At 37.5% G+C, this 19,006-nt stretch overlaps 1 protein-coding gene across 12 annotated transcripts in view; it reads left to right on the top strand.

Moving 5' to 3' along the window:
* GLRA3 (glycine receptor alpha 3) overlaps positions 1 to 19,006 on the top strand; it is a 483,419-nt gene that overhangs the window by 209,013 nt on the left and 255,400 nt on the right. For 2 of the 12 annotated variants that reach the window (XM_021074179.1, XM_021074180.1), the window contains exon 1: positions 253 to 1,372. The exons of the other annotated variants lie outside the window; for them this stretch is intronic. In XM_021074179.1, the coding sequence (XP_020929838.1) occupies positions 1,264 to 1,372 (109 nt within the window). In that variant the 5' untranslated portion in view covers positions 253 to 1,263. Of the gene's footprint in view, positions 1 to 252; positions 1,373 to 19,006 lie in introns of those variants that run through there. 12 annotated transcript variants of the gene reach the window in all.

The raw sequence follows: 19,006 nt of genomic DNA on the forward strand, positions 1-19,006 counted from the left end.
TTAAATATATTATACCACTCCCTTCCAGCCTGCAAGTTTTCTACAGAGAATTCAGTTGATAGCATTATCAGAGTTCTCTTTATATGACACATTGTTTTTCCATTGCTGCCTTTAAAATTTAAATTTTTTTTTTTTTTTTGCTTTTTAGGGCCTCTCTTGTGGCATATGGAAGTTCCCAGGCTATGGGTCAAATCAGAGCTGTAGCTGCTGGCCTACACCCACAGCTCATGGCAACACTGGATCCTTAACCCCCTGGGTGAGGCCAGAGATTGAACCAGCAACCTCATGGTTCCTAGTTGGATTCATTTCTGATGTGCCACAAGGGGAACTCCTAGAATTTGCCATTTTAATTATGATATTTCTTGGTGTGGGTCTTTTTGAGTTCATTATGTTTGGTTACGTCTTTGCTTCCTGTAAAGCCATAATTTTCTCAGGTATATTTTTTCACCCTCTTCTCTCTCCTCCTTCTAGAATCCTTATAATGTGAATATTAGATTGCTTAATATTATGACAAAGATATCTTAAATTTTTTTGAAAAAATTGTTTTTCTTTTTTCTGTTCTGATTTAGTAATTTCTGTTATTCTATCTTTGAGGTCACTTATGTTTTCTTCTCTATCACTCAGTCTGCTCTTCAATCCTTATACTGTTTTTAAAAAATTTCCTCAACTTATTCATTTCTGATTGGATCTTTTTAATATTTTCTTGTTCCTTGTTAAAATAGTCACTGCTTAGAGCAATTCTTTCTTTTAATTCAGTTAACATTTTTATTGCCAATGTTTTGATTTCTTTGATAAACTTTATTTCTGTTTCATTATTTTTTTGTTTTTTTTTAAAATTCTTTCAGTTTAGTTTCTCTGCTTTTTTGTTTTGCTAACTTTCTCTGCCTTTAATAATTTAGGTGAAACATGGGGTCATGAAGGGGTGTTTTTATGTGTGAACTTCCCTAAACAACAGACTGTGTATGCCCAGTGATTTTGGTGAAAGGCCTGGAGCTGATGTAGATACAAGTCGTGTCTTTCCTAAGGACATGTTGGCTACTAAAACCTTGGAAGGTGGTGGCACTAGATATGGAGGGGCTAGAGCCAGTGCTGCATGTGAGGTGGGACTTCCTCTCTGCTTAGTGGCCATCATCACCCTGTTGAATATGGGTGGCTGATCCTGAGTTGCAGGAGCAGAAGCCCTGAGGGTCACACTCAGTCTAGCTCTGTTCCCATTAAACATGGGTCTTTTCCCTCTCTCTCTCTATCCCAGGAACTTTGCTCATGAAGAGGAGGGTGATGAAGCAAGTAGGGCCCATGAACAGATGGAACAGATGGAGGCCCAGTGTGCTGTGTATGTGCCTGTGGCTCTGCTCAGATAAAAGCTATAGTTGTAAGTCCCCCTTGTCTCTCACAGCCAATAACTACCCTCTGCCTCTGCCTCCCCAGAACTGTTGTAGAACTCCTCTTCAAAGCTCTCAGGAGTCTGTGTAAACTCTCAGCATGAATTGTGAGGTTACCTGTGATGGAGCAGCCACCGTCAGAGATCTGGGTGGCTTCTGCTGTGCTGCTTGAATGAGTGCAAACAATGTCTTCCCCAGGTTCTGCCCCAGAACCAGGTCACTTGTGTGTCCCATGGTTGAGTATTTTCCCTGGTCCTGAGTGTCTCAGTTCTGGTGCTACTGTGACATGCATTGAGTGGAAGCAAAGCATTTGCTGGTTTGAGCTAGATTGTGTGGCAAGGTGCTTGCGGGAAATTTGTTGGTAGCCGGGGCAGATCTCTCATTGCTCTGCCTCAGGGGAAATTACCCTTTGTCTCTCATTACTGATAATTGTCCCAAGCCTCTGCTTCTTCCTCCTTATTGTGGAAATATGCTGTAGGGCTGGCAGTGACTAAATGGTCTCTCTGCATGGATGGGGTGTGAGCTGTGGTGTAGTGAGTGCCATCAGAGAACTGCAAATTGCTGTTCAAACTATCTATTGAATTCTTGTCCTATATTGTACTTTTTAGTTCTGAAATTTCCGTTTGATACTATTCTATATTCACACTCACTGAAAATATTCTACAACTTTCTTAAATTTCGTATATTTTACTTCTAATTTAAGAAGTAACATAGTTTTTAAAAAATGTACTCTTTCACCACTGTCTGAATCATTTTGAAATTACTTATAGTTTTGTCTTCTTTTATTCTTTTTTTTCCTTCTCTTACTCAGAGGTCATAAGTGACTCTAAGCATATATAGTACCATTTTATTGGACCCAGGTAATTGTATATAAAGCACAGTAGAAGCTACAAGCAGCTTTTCTAGATAGTTTCTTTCTTTTCCCCATTAGGAAGATAAGCTGAAGATCTGACTACTTAAGTCCAGTAATGGATTTTGTTGGGTCATGTTGAGTGAGATTTTAGTAAATCTTAAGTAAATTCTCCTTTGAAAATATTTTTCATATTGCGACTTTCAGTTGTGAATTTTATGTGACTCTGTCTTCTTAACTCTGAATGATGGTGGGGGATTAATCCCTATCACCTAAAGGTTCACAACACAGCTCTCCAACCTCTTGCCACATGCACTGTAAATATCAGGTAATTCTATTACAGGGAGAAGGTTCACGTGCTTGAGAGAAGACTCCTTTAACTATGTCTTATGTCCAAAATATAACATGATTTTGATAAATTTCACTAGCTCACCAGCATACAACAAAGCTCTCAAATTAAGCAAATCTCTCATGGGGAAAAATGATTATGATTTATGGTCCGCTCAATGTCTAACTTGTGAATCTAGACCTGTGTAGTAACTAAGAGCATTGGGGATTTCTTCCCTTAGGAGCGGTCCTTTCATTGGGCCAAACCTAATGCTTAAATCAAATACAGAATCATCAAGTGCTCAGGGAACAGAGTAGCTGGCAAGTGTCCACAATTTTTAAAATTCTTTTGATGCCTGAAATTTTAATTCTTTTACTCTATCTGTATTTTGGCCTCAGTTCTCTGATACCCTTAAATTTGGTACTTAAAATATTAATGGGGTTGTCTAGGTTTTTTTCCAGAGGACAGATGGTTGCTATGACTTATATATCCCGAAAAGAATTATAAGTATGTTCTTTCTTCATTTTATGAGAAAAATTATGAAGGATTTGAGTGTTACATGCAACGTTCCTCCCTTTTCAGATTTTAAAGGAATTCTGAGTATAAATCATGTTCCCAAGATGGTAAGGGAAGTGGTGTGAAAACTTCAAGCCTTCTAATGTCAGACTCCTTTCTGTGCTCTCCATTATACCAAGATAAATACTGTAACAGTCAGAATTCAGTCACAAGAGACCAACACACAGCATGGGGATAACCATGAGTCATGAAGAAGAAGATGGAACTATTACTCCTTTGACTGGGGCTCAAAGGGAAGAAATGGCTTTAGTAAACCTACAGGTTTTGAATAGGTCCATGGATCTAGGATTCAGTCTAGGACTCAGGGATTTGGTGGAGGACTCAAGGACCTGGGACTCAGAACTGAGAAGTTGCTTGGTAGCTGTGCCAGTATCTCGGAGGCTAAAAAATAATGTCCATTAGAGGAGTTACTTAAAAAATTATGTAATACAGAATTATAATACATATAAATTTATTAGACAGATATGTATATAGACAAATATATGTGTATGTATGCGTGTGTGTATTTATATGTACATATATATATATGGTAATAATATGCAGACTCACATTTTCTTGTCAGGGTGAGAGCTGTTAATGACCCAACTCTGACATGAACAGCAATAAAAAAATTTCCCAGATGACCTATCTCCCTCTAGTTTTTCCTTTTGGCAGAAACTAATAATAATGGAGGTGGCAAGGAAGAAATGCAATTTTTATGTTCCCATTCTCTGTCTTACATAGTACAAAGGGGAAGGATGTTGAAAATCATGGACTTGGAGAAGAGACTTGTGGTTGCCTGATGGGAGGGGGAGGGAGTGGGAGGGATCGGGAGCTTGGGCTTATCAGACACAACCTAGAATAGATTTATAAGGAGATCCTGCTGAATAGCATTGAGAACTATGTCTAGATACTCATGTCGCAACAGAAGAAAGGGTGGGGGAAAAAACTGTAACTGCAATGTATACATCTAAGGATGACCTGACCCCCTTGCTGTACAGTGGGAAAATAATAAAAAAAAAAAAAAAAGAAAAAAAAAAGGGGGGGGGAGGATGTTTGGAATTGAGAGATGGAAAAGTAAAAGTACACATGCATATACCCATACCCAAACACTCGTCATGAGCTGTGCCTTTGCTCAGGAAACACAGAGACTGCTTTTATGAAAAATTTACCATGAAATTGCTTAAAATAATGGAAAGTAAAGGTATCCTATGAATTAGCATGTTTAATTGTTTAATGGGTGATATTTATGGTCCAGAATAATGAAATATCTCTAGGGTTTTCTGTCAATGATCTGTTTCACATGCTGTAACATGTCTACTTTCAGGAAATGAAAATTTAAAACATGGGAAATTTCATAGGTACTGGGTTTCTTTTTTGAAATCATAAACGTTGACTTTCTTTTTATGATGCCTCCTTTTTGCCTTATGTGAAATCACAACGCACCTTTTACTTTTTTATGTAATGGCTCAACATTTTGCCCTTCTCTGTGAGATGAAGTCACAACATTCTCCTTTTTTTCTTGCTTAGCTGATCTTTTGTGTCCCATAAAGAAACAAAGTAACAGACAATACTGAAACAAAAAAAGGGGCCAAGGAATAGCAGCAGATAACTCTTGCCTAGCACATTTTCCTTTCTGCCAGCTGGTGGGCCACTATCAACACTACCTCCACTGCCTTTTAGCAGGCATTTGGGTGGGTCTCACTTGGAGTTGCAGTGACAGTGATATCTGTTGTTGCAGACTCCATTCATATTGCATGTCTCAGGTGAACAAGCATTTTGAAAATTGAGCATAATAACACACTTCCATTGGATGCAGACATGTCCTGCACCACACTTGGTACCATCTTTAACTTCACCAGTATCAGGTATGGTCATCCCCAAATGGTAGTCTGTACCCCAGCAGGTGACTCCATTGAAGTGAGTCCAGTGCACAGTAGAATGATCTCTCAGGAGGGGAATTTCTGTCACATTCTCACACTGAAGCCTCCCACAGAGGATATCTGAGATGTTACATTGTACGTATTTAGTAGCCTTGAGACCACAGTTACCAAAACGGTCTCCTTGGGTGTTCACTGCCCTGTAGCAAATCTGTTTTGCACTCTTGGCTTCTTCGCCAAAGATTTTCCTACACTATTCATTGCAGTTATTGCATCTCTTTCCTAGCAGTAGCTGCTACCTGTGCAGGAGGTCCCATCCTGCATATACACATCTTCTGGACATTGATGCGATGTCCCATTGCACCATTCTGGAAGGGCCCATTCATTTTTCTCTTTTCTACACATGGATCCTGCTGGCAGCAAGTCACAGTTTTTGCAACAGAGGCCAAAAGTACAGACAGCCCCTGGTCTCAGAGTGCAGCCTAGTTGACAACAGGGATCCTTTGCACACTTAAACGAGGAACCACAGTCACACTCTTCTCCTTCTTCTACCACATTGTGTCCACAGCTTGTATACTTAAAGATATTCTCTGGATTTGGTGTAATGTGCAAACAACTTTTTTTTTGTAACAGTGTTCCAATATACAGCATAACTGTAGTTGCTAAATCAGAATTGCAGAGGCTTTCCTTGGAAACATTATGCACCTTTCACTCCCACATTTACAATTGTTGTCATCATGTAATATACCCAAATTATGACCAATCTCATGTGACACAATATATCCAAAATCATGCAAATTATCACCCAGAAAACTATCAACTCCACAATTATAATGTTGATCACCTACCGTTACAACATAGGCTAAGCCAAGATGGGGACCAAAATTCTCCTTGACAAAAATATGTGCAATATCATGGGGCAAGCGGGTATTAAAACTATTTTTCTTCCATTTTCAAAATTCATCCAAGAGTGCAGCTCTGTCACCTGTTGGGAAGAGGTTTTGTTCAGACCAGATCTCAATTCCAGTCAAAACCACATTAATATCCAGTAAAGCTAAGAAGCCACCTATTTCATTGGCAACAGTGCTTCATTCTGCACATTTGAGGTATTACTTTGTTGATGAAGATATTGATTGTGGTCTACAATCATTGCCAGTTCAAGAAAACGTCTGTGGGTCCACCAGCTTTCATACCCACTTTACATCAAAGTATGGTTAGCACTCTCTTGAAACTTTAGTTGTCGTGTTATTTCTTCCTCTGTTAATCCACATCTCCTGAGTGGAAATTCTGTCTCCTCTTTGTCCATCTTATATAGCAGATGTTCAAATGAGGTAGAAGGCCTTTTGGGCTTGATTTCATAAACAATATTATTTATCTTAAATATTCCTCGAAAGCCCCTCAGACATGTGCTGAGGGCAGCCAGGGATTCTGATACCCCTTCCACATAACCCTGATAGTAGCAGTCATTTTGGACAAAAGGGTAATCCTCCAGGAGAACACTCCATTTTGTGTAGGTGAACACTGGGAGGTGTGTAGAGAACAAAAGCTTGTTGGCCTTCATGTGGAGAACATGTCTCTGGCCTCCAAAACGCAGGCTGTAAGAGAGCCAGCTTGGCAGCTTCACTTCTCTGCCAGTGCCTCTTAACCTCAAGGGTATGACTACTTCTGGAGGACCATGGTGTTGGGAGTGCCCCACATAGGATGACCCAGAGTATCAGAAGCACCCCCACCCAGAATAGCAGGAGAGAGATCCTCACACGCTCCAGGGCCTCACGATCTGGAGCCATTGGTGAGAGCAAGAGTATGCAGGTCAGGTTGCATCACTGCTGCATCTTGTCCTTCTGAACTGGCTTTATGCAGCACTGACCTTTAATCTGTTTTCTGACAGAATCACACTACCAGAGCTGTAGCACTAAGACAAAAAGACCAGAGACAGGGTTGATTATTAGGAGCAAACCAAGACAGAGGGAAAAGAGAAAGGTATGGGTTAAAATGGATGATGTTTGGCTAAAGACATGGCTCAGCATACTGCAGTGCATTTGGTCTTAAGTAATAGTGAGTCAGCAGAGGGATACTGGGTGTCCAAAAGAACAGCGATTGGCATAGGTTGACACTTGTTGAACCTAGATGAAAGACACATGGTGGTTCAGTCATAGTGTTCTCTAAATATATAAAAGTGTGTGGACATTTCCATATAATTATATAAAACGAAAGGGTCTTAATGGAAAGGGGAACATATGTCCTGTTTTATTTATGTATATTGATTTGGTATAATTATCATTTTATAGTGATTCTTCTCAGTTTCCAATGATAAATTATTTCATCACATTATTTGGGAGAGATATATAAAAATATTCACATATATTGTTATTTTCTCTCATTCATTTAACTAATTACTTGCTCTACTTTCTTTCTGTTTTCCCTTTTTAATTTAATTCTGTTCAACTGTAAGGGTGAAGTATCAATTGGCTTATACATATATTAGTATGTTCACACAACAATAGGCAGTTTTTTACTTGAGATATGAAGACCATGGGTTATGGTGGATGTTGTTCAAATATGTTTATATTTGATTATACTCTTAGAAAGAACAACATTTTCAAATCCTCTGGAAATATGAAATTGAAGGAAATCAAATGAGATGGCAAAGTAAAAGTTAGAAATGGGAGTACAGTGGCCCTCTGTATCTATAATTTCCACTTCTCTTGATTAAACTGTGGACCAAAAATATGTAGAAAAAAAATTCCAGAGAGCTCTGAAAAGCAAAGCTTTAGCTAGCAGCACATAGGCAAATGTTTACATAACATTTACATTCTGTTTCAGACTCTATATAGCATTTACTTTGTATTAATTATTGCAAGTAATCTGGAGATGATTTGAAGTATAAAGGACTGCATAGTAGCTTATACGCAAATACTATACCATTTTACATAAGGGTCGTGAGCATCAGTGGATTTTGGTATCTGTGGGAGATATTTGGACCAATCCCCATGGATAACAAGGGACAACTATATACTGAAGGCAGAATAAATGCAGAAATGCAATGAAATTCAATCAATCATAAAAAGAGGGAGGAAAAGGTTGGAGAAGGTATTATCTTCCTACAAGGGCAAAAACATCTAAGTTCCCTTATTTTTAGAATTACAAGGCAACCAACTCCGAAGTTCAACCTTCCCTTGTACATACTTCTTAAAAAGAACATTATCCTATGTGAAAATACATTTATAAAAATTTTATGAGATTAGTAGAAACATACTATCACACATTTGTGAAAATAAGAAATCTGGTGCTAACACAGTGCCTGTCAACACTGATACTTTACATTCTTCCTTGAATAATGTATTAATAAACTACATAATGTGCAGACATTGTTCTGCACACTTAGGAAACATAAAGGAGTAAAACTTAAATAATTTGATGCTTCTGACTACAAATTTGGACAGAGTGATGGGCAAAATTAAACGTTGGGTATTTTTAAAATTGCATTCAACATTTTATGTATAAAATGCCTATTTTTATTTACTGAATATCAACAGTCTGCATCAAATCATTAAAGTACTGACAGTGCTTAAAGTAATGACATCAAGAACCTCCAGACAAGTTGAAAAAACTGAAGAAAGTGAAGTCAGCTATGAGAAATGTACAACACACTGAGCGAATGCAGATTCCATAGTAGGTCATACAAAATGAAAATCGCCTAATTCAGGACCTATCATCTCCTGGACCATGTACCAATTTCTGCTCATTTTAGGGAAAAAAACCCTCTTGGTTCTACATAACTTTGACCTTTTTTCTGGAATCCATTTTCTGTCCCTTTCGGATTCTTACTTTCATGGAAAGGAAAGATTTACTCACACTTTTATCCTTATTCCTACTTAATTCTGTTAAACCTATCTGTCAGCAGCATGAAGCCCAGTAGAGAGGAAGAATTTCCCCCATATGCCATGCAGACTAGACCTCTGGTTACAGTTTGCTTGGATTACCTAAACCACTTTCAATCCACTGAACAAGTAGCCATCTCATTACACCATTATTTTATTTTTTTAAATTTTTTTGCAGAGTTTAGTCTTTATTATTATTTTTTCTTTTTAGGGCTGCACCTGTGGCATATGGAGGTTCCCAGGCTAGGAGTGTAATCGGAGCTATAGCTGCTGGCCTATGCCACAGCCCCAGCAACGCGGGATCCTTAACCCACTGAGTGAGACCAGGGATTGAACCTGCATCTTCATAGATCCTAGTCAGATTCTTTAACCACTGAGCCACAACAGGAACTCTTCATTACATCATTATTTATCTTTCTTTCCTACTCTTTCATGAACTTCCAGTCAATCCTACCAAAACCTAAAAATGTGGGCATCTGATTTACTAATTTACTCTCCACCAGTTGTTAACAGACCTCAAGTCCCCTTCAAGGAGATTAAACCCCAAAGCCTCTGGCCATGTCTCATTGTAATGCCCCTTGCCCCACCTTGAGCAACCTGGGCTGCTCATTCCCTGCTAGGGAAGGAATGTTGCTCACTCCTAATGCTGCCTCTATATAACCCATTCCGCATGCAAATAAGGCATTCTGCCTGAAACCAATCAGAAGATCAAATATGCTCCATACAGAGATCAGGCAACACTGAGCCCTTACTAATGGTATAGGGGGCTGCAGTGGGAGAAATCAGGTTTGCACTCAGGTCTGCAGCGTGGGGATATAAAAACAATTGTAAAGTGAGGTAGGCCCTCTTTTTAACCCCCTCCAGTGCACTGAGAATGTACTTCCTTTCGCTTCAATAAATTTGTAAAACGCCCACCGTTTCAATGCTTTGCTCTGGCCAGGCAGGGACCAGGGAAACTGCAAATCTATTTTTCTGGAACAAATTCTATCCCAGTAATTTTAGCCATATCTTCTTATAAGCAAGCATGTGGACAACCCATACAACACTCATTTTATTTTACCTTTACAACTATTTTCAACAACTTTTAGCCATTCACCGCTGTCCGTGAACTCTCTCTTATTAGCACCCATGACAGTTTTCATGCATACATATATAAAATTAATCGTAATTATTAATAATTTTCTCTTCAAATTAATAAAGGAATTAAATATTCATTCTATAATTTCCCCCACATTTTAGGTTCAGTCCATCCATCTTCACAGCCTAGCTCTAGACTCCATTAGTTCAACCACTGTCACCTAAAATCCTCAGCTCAAACTAGATTTATCCTTTTTGTTTGCTTTCCCCAGTCCTACAACAAACTGCCAGCACTGCTGGGAAAATAAAAGTATTTATTTTTATTTTCCCAGCAGTGTTGGGAAACACTTTTAGAGGAATGTGTAAAAGGTGGAAACTACAAATTGGAATGACATAGCCTGATACTTTAAAGAATGAAATCTTGAACAAATATTTTATTTCAACACTTTGTGCTTATAATGATTTGATCTTTGTTGTCCACAATTTCCTTAGCTTTCCTCTTCCAAATTACTTCATTAATACATCGGGCCCTCAGTTGAAAACTACATTATCTTTGTTTTCTCAAATTGTTACTATTAAATTTCAAAAATGTTTGAGTTCCCATCGTGGCTCAGCAGTTAATGAGCCTGACTAGCGTCCATGAGAATGCGGGTTTGATCCCTGGCCTTGCTCAGCGGGTTAAGGATCTGGCATTGCTGTGGTGAGGGTAGCAGTCATGGCTCAGATCCCACATTGCTGTGGCTGTGACGTAGGCTGGCAGCTACAGCTCCAAATGGACCCTTAGCCTGGGAACTTCCAAGTGCTGCAGGTGTGGCCCTAAAAGACAAAAAGACAAAATAAATAAATAAATAAATTTCAGAAGTGTTAGTTTCAACTGTAATTCCAAGAATTCTCCATTTTTGTGGTATTTAATACAGGATCTGGTCTTTTTCTTTGTCTTGGCTTTATTGTTGCAAATTATTTGATCAGAGACCCGTTTCGGGCCAAATTTCATCATCACCATTAAAGTGACCTGAGTTCCTAGGATACTTGGGTATGTTTCTAGTACTAAATGGGAGGAATAGTTCACAAAATGTTAAGAGCCTGCAAGCAAAAATCAAGGTCACTAAATGAAATTTTTGAAGCCAATACCTCTAAAACGTGCATATAATCCCAGTATGCTGATTTACTCTCCATGTCTCTCTTGATATATGTTTAGCAATTGTTATGAATTGTTGTGATAAAAATAAAGAATTATTTATGAGTAATAGGGTACTGTTGAGAGTGAACTTAAACAGTATGCTAGTATCAGAATTTATTTCTAAGATCTCAGCTTGCAAGCAGATAATAGGAAAACAAACTCCAAAGAATATTCAAGAAATACTGCTTTTACCCCATTACATTGTTTTGTACAGTGACTGCAGAGGCTACACCTCCTGAGAGAATATAACATCATTTAGGACGTGCTATGAGACTTCCAAGTAGACTGTTATACATTATCTTTTATAAATTCTTTTTACCTCCCCACAGTTTCATCAAAGTCGTCAATCTGTACCCTAATTACCATGTCCTTTTCACTTATTTTTAGGTTAATTCACTGTTTTCCAGAATATGAATAACATAATTTTATGGCTCTTTACCAAGTAAACTAGAGTAGAATATGAAATATTAAATGTCTTAGTTCCTTCTCAAGATCTGAATATTTGGTAGAAACACGTGTGTGTGTGTGTGTGTTCAGATGTACACCAATGTTAGTGCTTCTGTCCTTTATAGTTAATTTTTTTTTTTTTGTCTTTTCTAGGGCTGTGCTTGTGGCATATGGAGATTCCCAGGCTAGAGGCCTACACCGGAGCTACAGCAATGTGGGATCCGAGCTGCATCTGCGACCTACACCACAGCTTGCAGCCAGGGATCAAACCTGCAACCTCATGGTTCCTAGTGGATTCGTTAACCATTGAGCCACGATGAAAACTCCCAGTTAAATTTTTGAATGACTTACCAGATGAATTAGTAGTTCCCCTAGTCCTTTCTAGCTCTAGCCATATTCATAGAATTTGTACTGCCCATTTCTATGAACAGAGTTTTTATTCCAGACCTCACATGACAAAGAGAAATCAAAGTCCCTTTCTGTGTTGCTTCTCATTTGATTAAATTCTAGATTTAGCTGCTTAGCAACAAGATTCTCCTAGTTCTACAGACCATGACAACTGGCTAAAGTCTCTCCTCACTGTGGCTTCACCATCTCCATCAAACCTTAATTCTAATTATTCTTCAATATGAAAAATATGGCTCTATTCCTTATCCTCAACCCCTAAGCTTCCAACATACAGTATAAGTACTTTATTTCAATAATATTGATCATAATGTTGCCCTGGTTCCACATTATTTTCTCAATATTGAGCCATAATGTGGAATACTTATAGAGGACCTTGTGTTCAAAAAGAAAGTTTGACCCTTCAGAAAATATTTTTAAAAGAATGCAGACATCAATAATCATCAGTAAATTTCATTGTAGGTCAGTGGATAACTTAGAGACATTTCATATCTGCACGTAAAAACAATTCATCTATTATGGAAAAATTGTTAAAAAAGGTAAGCTTAATTTAGAAGAAGAAAGAGTTGAGTAAAAAGCATTATGGCAATAAGTTTAATGGGTAAGTTGACTAGCTGGCATTTAAAAATTTATATAAGTTAACAGTAATTAGCAAGTTTACTGGGGTAAACCAAGGAAGTAAGATGAATTATTTATTATCTTTGAGAGTTTATGCATGGAACAGAGAGGAGGTTGGTTTTGTCTGCCGGTTTGGTGTCTGCTGGTGGCTCTTCGTTGCCTTTCCACCTTAGGAAAGTCATATCTGCTCCATTTCCAACATTAGAAAATTTTCACTTTCTCTCTTTCATCACAGCTACTTTTTTAAAGGACTAAATTTGTATATGACTTTGTTCACCTCTCTCTTTGTTTTCTAGAGCAGTAACAAAGTACTGCAAAATGAGTGATTTAACAGAAAGTTATTGCCTGACAGTTACGGAGCCCAGAAGTCTAGTATCAGTGTCTACAGGGCTTTACACTTTCTAAAGACACTAAGAAAAGGATTTATTCTAGGCTTCTCTCCTAGGTTCTGGTAATTCCTTGCCACATGATTTGGTTTTCATATAATGCTCTGTCCTGGTCCAAAATTGTTTCTTTAATTAGGATACTGGTCATATTAAATTAGGGACGCACCTTATTCCGGTGTGACTTCATCCTAATTGCTCTGCAATGATACAATTTCAAAATAACAGTTTTTGAGGTACCAGCAGTTATATTTCAATGTATGAATTTTAGTGAATTCTGTTCAATTCATCATGATCTCTTTGGCTTAATTTAATGGCTAGCTAGTGACTTTTAATTACCTTGTTATTAGATAGTGGACAAGAAATAAATGTAGGAAAATGTCAGTCCATATTTGTTACGAAAATGTTGTATTGGAGTTCCCACTGTGGTGCAGCAGGTTAAGGGTCCAACATTGCTGCAGCTGTGGCATATGTTGCAACTGTGGCTTGGTTTTGATCCCTGGTCTGGGAATTTCCATATCTTGTGGGTGTGGCCCCCCAGTTTTTTTTTACCATACAGATTTTCTATATGGTGGTCATAACTAGAATAAGGATTTGCTTGATCAACTTTAGTTAACTAAATACCTTTCTTTCAGTATTGATAATTGACTGTTTCATCTTTTAAAAATGTTTAATTCTCGCATAAAATATGTGTTACTTATTCCAATGGTCTGAGTGTTTTTGTTCTCTCAAGTTTGTTTGTTGAAATCCTTGCCCACAAAGATGAGATAATAGCAGGGGGGCACTTTGGGAGGCTATTATGCCTTGGAGGTGGACCCTCATTAACAGGATTAGTGTTCTGATAAATGAGATCTCTGTAGAAGTCCTTCTGCCATTTGAGTATATAAGAAGTCTGGGGCCTGGAAGAGGGCACTACCTCAACTATCCTAGCATCTTGATCACTGACTTCCAGCCCCCAGAATTGTGATCAATAAGTTTCCACTGTCTATAAGCCACCAATTCTCTGGTATATTATTACAACAACTCAAGACAGCCTAAACGGCCTAAGAGAGTTGTTGTATGAATTTTGTGTTAGCTAATCAGTAAATAGTCGAGAACTATCTTATCATTTAGATCTTATTTTGGCCAATTAGTTTATATTTGTCTATTGGGTTTCAATTTTAAGTTGTTTTATCTATATAGACCATAGTCACAGAAATTATCACATATCCTAGTTTAGAAACCTTGGAGCAGTGTAAAATCTCTAATGCATAGATAAAATATGTTACCACATTTAACTCCCAATAAATTATGATCATCTGATGGGGGATATTTTCAGCCCTTGGAAAAACATCTGTTCATCTACAAAACACCTATTCATTGAAAAGCCAGGAAGCAAAGAAGTTTATTTTGGGAGGCTCATATTGAAGACATAAAAATGTTTGAGAATGGTAACCTTAGAAATAACTTATTTGCATTTAATCAGTCTGATTGTGGAGGAAAAATTGATTTGGGAGAAGTTAAACAATTATGAAATGGTATGTATGTTGTCATGAGATAACTGAATCCTCATTAATTTTATTGGCTTCATGACTTTCTATTTTATGATATCTCTTGGGTTTCATTGAGGACCTGGGTTGATAGCCATCAAACAATTTTTAAAGGACTTAGTGTCTACTGAAAGCATGCCAAGATTTTGAGACTGATACTATTCTAGGAGTCAATGAAAGTAGATAATAATTTGAACAGATGGGATGAAGTGAGAAACATTGCGATTATTAGAGGCAAGTTAGGAGGAAAAAAACTAAATTCATTTTAGCTTGGGATGCTGTATATAACATGTTGCCATAGAATGGGTGATTTAAACAACAGACTTTTATTTCTCACAATTCTGGAGGCTGGGAAATCCAAGATCAAGGTTCCAGGAGATTTGACTCTTGTTGAGGGTACTCTTCTTGCCAAAGGAGGGCTACATTCTGCCTCTGCCTTCGCTTGGTGGAGATAGGAAGCTCTGGTATCTCTTTTCCTTCTAGTAAGGGCGCTAATCCCAACAAGGCAGCTGTACCCTCAGGACTTTATCTAATGCTATTTACTTCCCAGAACTCCACTTCTTGATGGGATTGAGGACACAAACAAATAAATTTGGGGGGACGAAAGCATTCACTCCATGACAAATTTACTGAAAAGGGAGTGATTTTAAAAGAGACAGAATGAAGTGAAATATCTTGTTTGCAGCTGGTATACATCAGGCAACAATAGTCCTTGATTGCTTGAGTTTCAGGATGAAGCAGTCTTCTCAGATCATCTAGTTAGTGTGCCTCTGCATCAGTTCTCCAATGGGATTGGATGTCCAAGTTTTATCATTGAAAACAAATTACATGAAGTATGAATTGAGTATGTATATATGGTAATTTAAATAGTGTTCATGCTTAAGTCAATATAGAATGATAATTTAAGGCACAGTTCTAAGAATGACATTTTATTTTATTTTTTAATTTTTTAAAACGAATTTTATTTTTTTTCCATTATAGCTGGTTTACAGTGTGCTGTCAGTTTTCTACTGTGCAGCAAAGTGACCCAGTCACACATACATATGTACATTCTTTTTCTCACATTATCCTCCATCATGCTCCATCATAAGTGACTAGAAATAGTTCCCAGTGCTATACAGCAGGATCTCATTGCTTATCCATTCCAAAGGCAATAGTTTGCATCTGTTAAGCCCAGATTCCCAATCTATCCCACTCTTTCCCCCTCCCCCTTGGCAACCACAACTCTATTCTCCATATCTATGAGTTTCTTTTCTGTGGAAAGGTTCATTTGTGCTGTATATTAGATTCCAGATATAGGTGATATCATATGGTACTTGTCTTTCTCTTTCTGACTTACTTCAATTAGTATGGGAATCTCTGGTTCCATCCATGCTGCTGCAAATGGCATTATTTCATTCTTTTTTATGGCTGAGTAGTATTCCATTGTGTATATATACCACATCTTCTTAATCCATTCATCTGTCATGGAAGAATGACATTTTAGATGTGTCCTTCAGTATATTTACTCAATCTCCTATTTATGTAAAATAGAGACTTATATCCAGTAATGTATGTCTTTTTTGTAAATAAAACCTCCTTGGGTATATGACTATGAAAATACATTAGTTTTCTGACAGGGTCTGACAAGATCAGAATATACCAAGGTGGAGTCTGTCATGAGAAGAGTCAAATGAGGAAAGTGGGTATTTTTGTAAGAATTTCATATGATAAATGAACTTATGGATATTTATAGATAAGTAGTACTCATGAATGCTATTTTTATTGCTGATAAGTAATAGACCTCTAGGCCATGAGTGATGAGAATTTTTTAAAAAATTTGGATAATGGTTTTTTTTTATCATAAAGTCCTATATTTATTTTTTTAATTAATTTATTTTTAATTGTTATTTCCCCAATAGTTTTTTTTCCTACTGTACAGCATGGTTACCCAGTTACATATACATGTCCATGTTCTATTTTCTCACATCATCATGCTCCATCATAAGTGACTAGACATAGTTCCCAATGCTACACAGCAGGATCTCATTGCTTATCCATTCAACAGGCAATAATTTGCATCAATTAACCCCAAGTTCCCAATCTACCCTACTCTCCCCCCCTCCCTCTTGGCAACCACAAGGCTATATTCTTCAAGTCCATGAGTCTCTTTTCTGTGGAAAGGTTTATTTGTGCTGTATATTAGATTCCAGATATAAGTGATATCATATGATATTTGTCTTTCTCTTTCTGACTTCATTTAGTGTGAGAGTCTCTAGTTCCATCCATGTTGCTGCAAATGGCATTATCTTGTTCTTTGTTATGGCTGAGTAGTATTCCATTGTGTATATGTACCACATCTTCCTAATCCAATCATCCGTGAGTGGACATTTGACTTGTTTCCATGTCTTGGCTATTGTGAATAGTGCTGCAAGAAGCATGCGGGTGCATGTGTCTTTTTCAAGGAAAGTTTTGTCCAGATATGTTCCCAAGAGTGAAATTGCTGGGTCATATGGTAGTTCTATGTATAGTTTTCTAAGGTACCTCCATACTGTTTTCCATAGTGGTTGTACCAGCTTACATTCCCACCAACAGTGCAGGAGAGTTCCCTTTTCTCCACACCCCCTCCGGCATTTGTTATTTGTGGACTTATTAATGGTGGCCATTCTGACTGGTGTGAGGTGGTATCTCATGGTAGTTTTGATTTTCATTTCTCTAATGATCAGTGATGTTGAGCATTTTTTCATGTGCTTGTTGACCATCTGTATATTTTCTTTGGAGAAAAAAATTTGGATAATATGAGGGTTAAAATATTGTTAGGCCTTTTTTTTTTTTTTTTTTAATCCTCCCAGAATTATGAAATGAAGTGGATATTGAAGTATCTATTTGAGAATATTTTACATACACCTTTAAGTATTTTGAATATAAATGAAGTTCTTTTTAATCTTCAAAGAGTATTCAAGATATTCTCCAGGTAGGAAAAAAACAATGATACTTTGTGAGGGGTGAGAGAAGATTAAACACATTACCTTTTGAGAAATTTTCTTCTTACATCAATTAGAAAATGTAACAAAGTTGAAGAATTTTGAATCATCGAAACAACTGTAAAAATTCATTTTTTATTGTTAAAGTGGCTCTTGTGTTAGGAACTCAGAGGCTTGCTCTACTCACTTTCACTTGAGTTATAAAAATTGCACCTAAGACAGTATTGGTTATGCAAAAAAATTTTGACTAAAGTTTTCTCCACATTATACTTAGTTTGAGCTAACTTATTCTGTCAGTTGTGTCTTTGTTTGTTGAGTATGTAGAGATCAGAATTGTACAAAATTGAGTAGAGCAGACTCTCAGAAATACACGAGTTGGGGCACCAACCCTGAGTACACTCAAATTGGTGTATGTTTATGGTCATCCCTCTGTATCTGTGGTTCCACATGTAGATTCAACTAACTATGAATGTGTAGTTCTGTAGTATACTTCTGGGATTTTACAGGACTGTGACCAATGGAAAAAGAGTTCTTTAACAGCTGTCAACCTTAGGGCACAGCAAGAGGCAGCAAACCCAAGAGCTTAGTCTTTCTGAGCAAGAGGCCTGTTAGCTTTCTATCATAATTTCAGACAGAGGAATGACTTTCAAATAAAAACACACCTAAGGGATTACTATAAACCATTCCTAAGACCTTGAAGGGTGAGCATTCTCTTTGTGCTCTCTCTAATGAATTCCAGAACACCGAATCTCTTTGATGAACCACTTATATGTGTTTGGTTTCCTGGATTTTACATCTAGCATCCTGGTTTTTATGATGGCCACCTAGGGGATACCCATTGATTGACTGAATCAATGGCCAGGTGCCTTGCATTTCTAAGTTGCATGGGATTATAAGAATCAGAAAGACAGTCTTTGGCAGGCTGCCACTCATGGGGTACTTTGCAAAGAGCATACTGAAATACATTGCAAACCTTTCTATGATAGATCCCTATGTGCTTATCCTGGAGGTGTTCAACAGAAGACCAGATGAAGAGGAAGAAAGGATCAGTGAACATAAAGAGGAGAGGAACTATTTAATCAACGCAACAAAAAGAAAAAAAAATTAAGAAAGATAGCTTAAGGGACTTATGGGACAACATCAGCTGGACCAAAATTGGCATTATAAGAGTCCTAGAAGGAAGAAGAGAGAGGAAAATGGGAATGAAATTTATTTGAAGTAATGATTACTGAAAACTTCCATAACAAGGGGGAGGAAACAGACATCCAGGTCCAGGAAGCCCAAATGGTTCCAGATAAGATGAACCCCAAAAGATGCATACCAAGACATATTATGTTTAAAATGTCAAAAGTTATATATACAGAGAAATCCTTAAATATTGCAAGAGATAAACAATTTGTTACATACAAGGAAACTCAGAAAAGTCATAAACAGATTTTTCAGCAGAAACTTTGCAGGCCAGAGGGAGTGGCATGACATATTCAAAGTTTAAAAATAATTCTAAAAAAGACTGCTGTACCCAGCAGAG

Source organism: Sus scrofa, chromosome 14 (assembly GCF_000003025.6).
Source record: "Sus scrofa isolate TJ Tabasco breed Duroc chromosome 14, Sscrofa11.1, whole genome shotgun sequence".
NCBI classification, from domain to species: Eukaryota; Metazoa; Chordata; class Mammalia; order Artiodactyla; family Suidae; genus Sus; species Sus scrofa.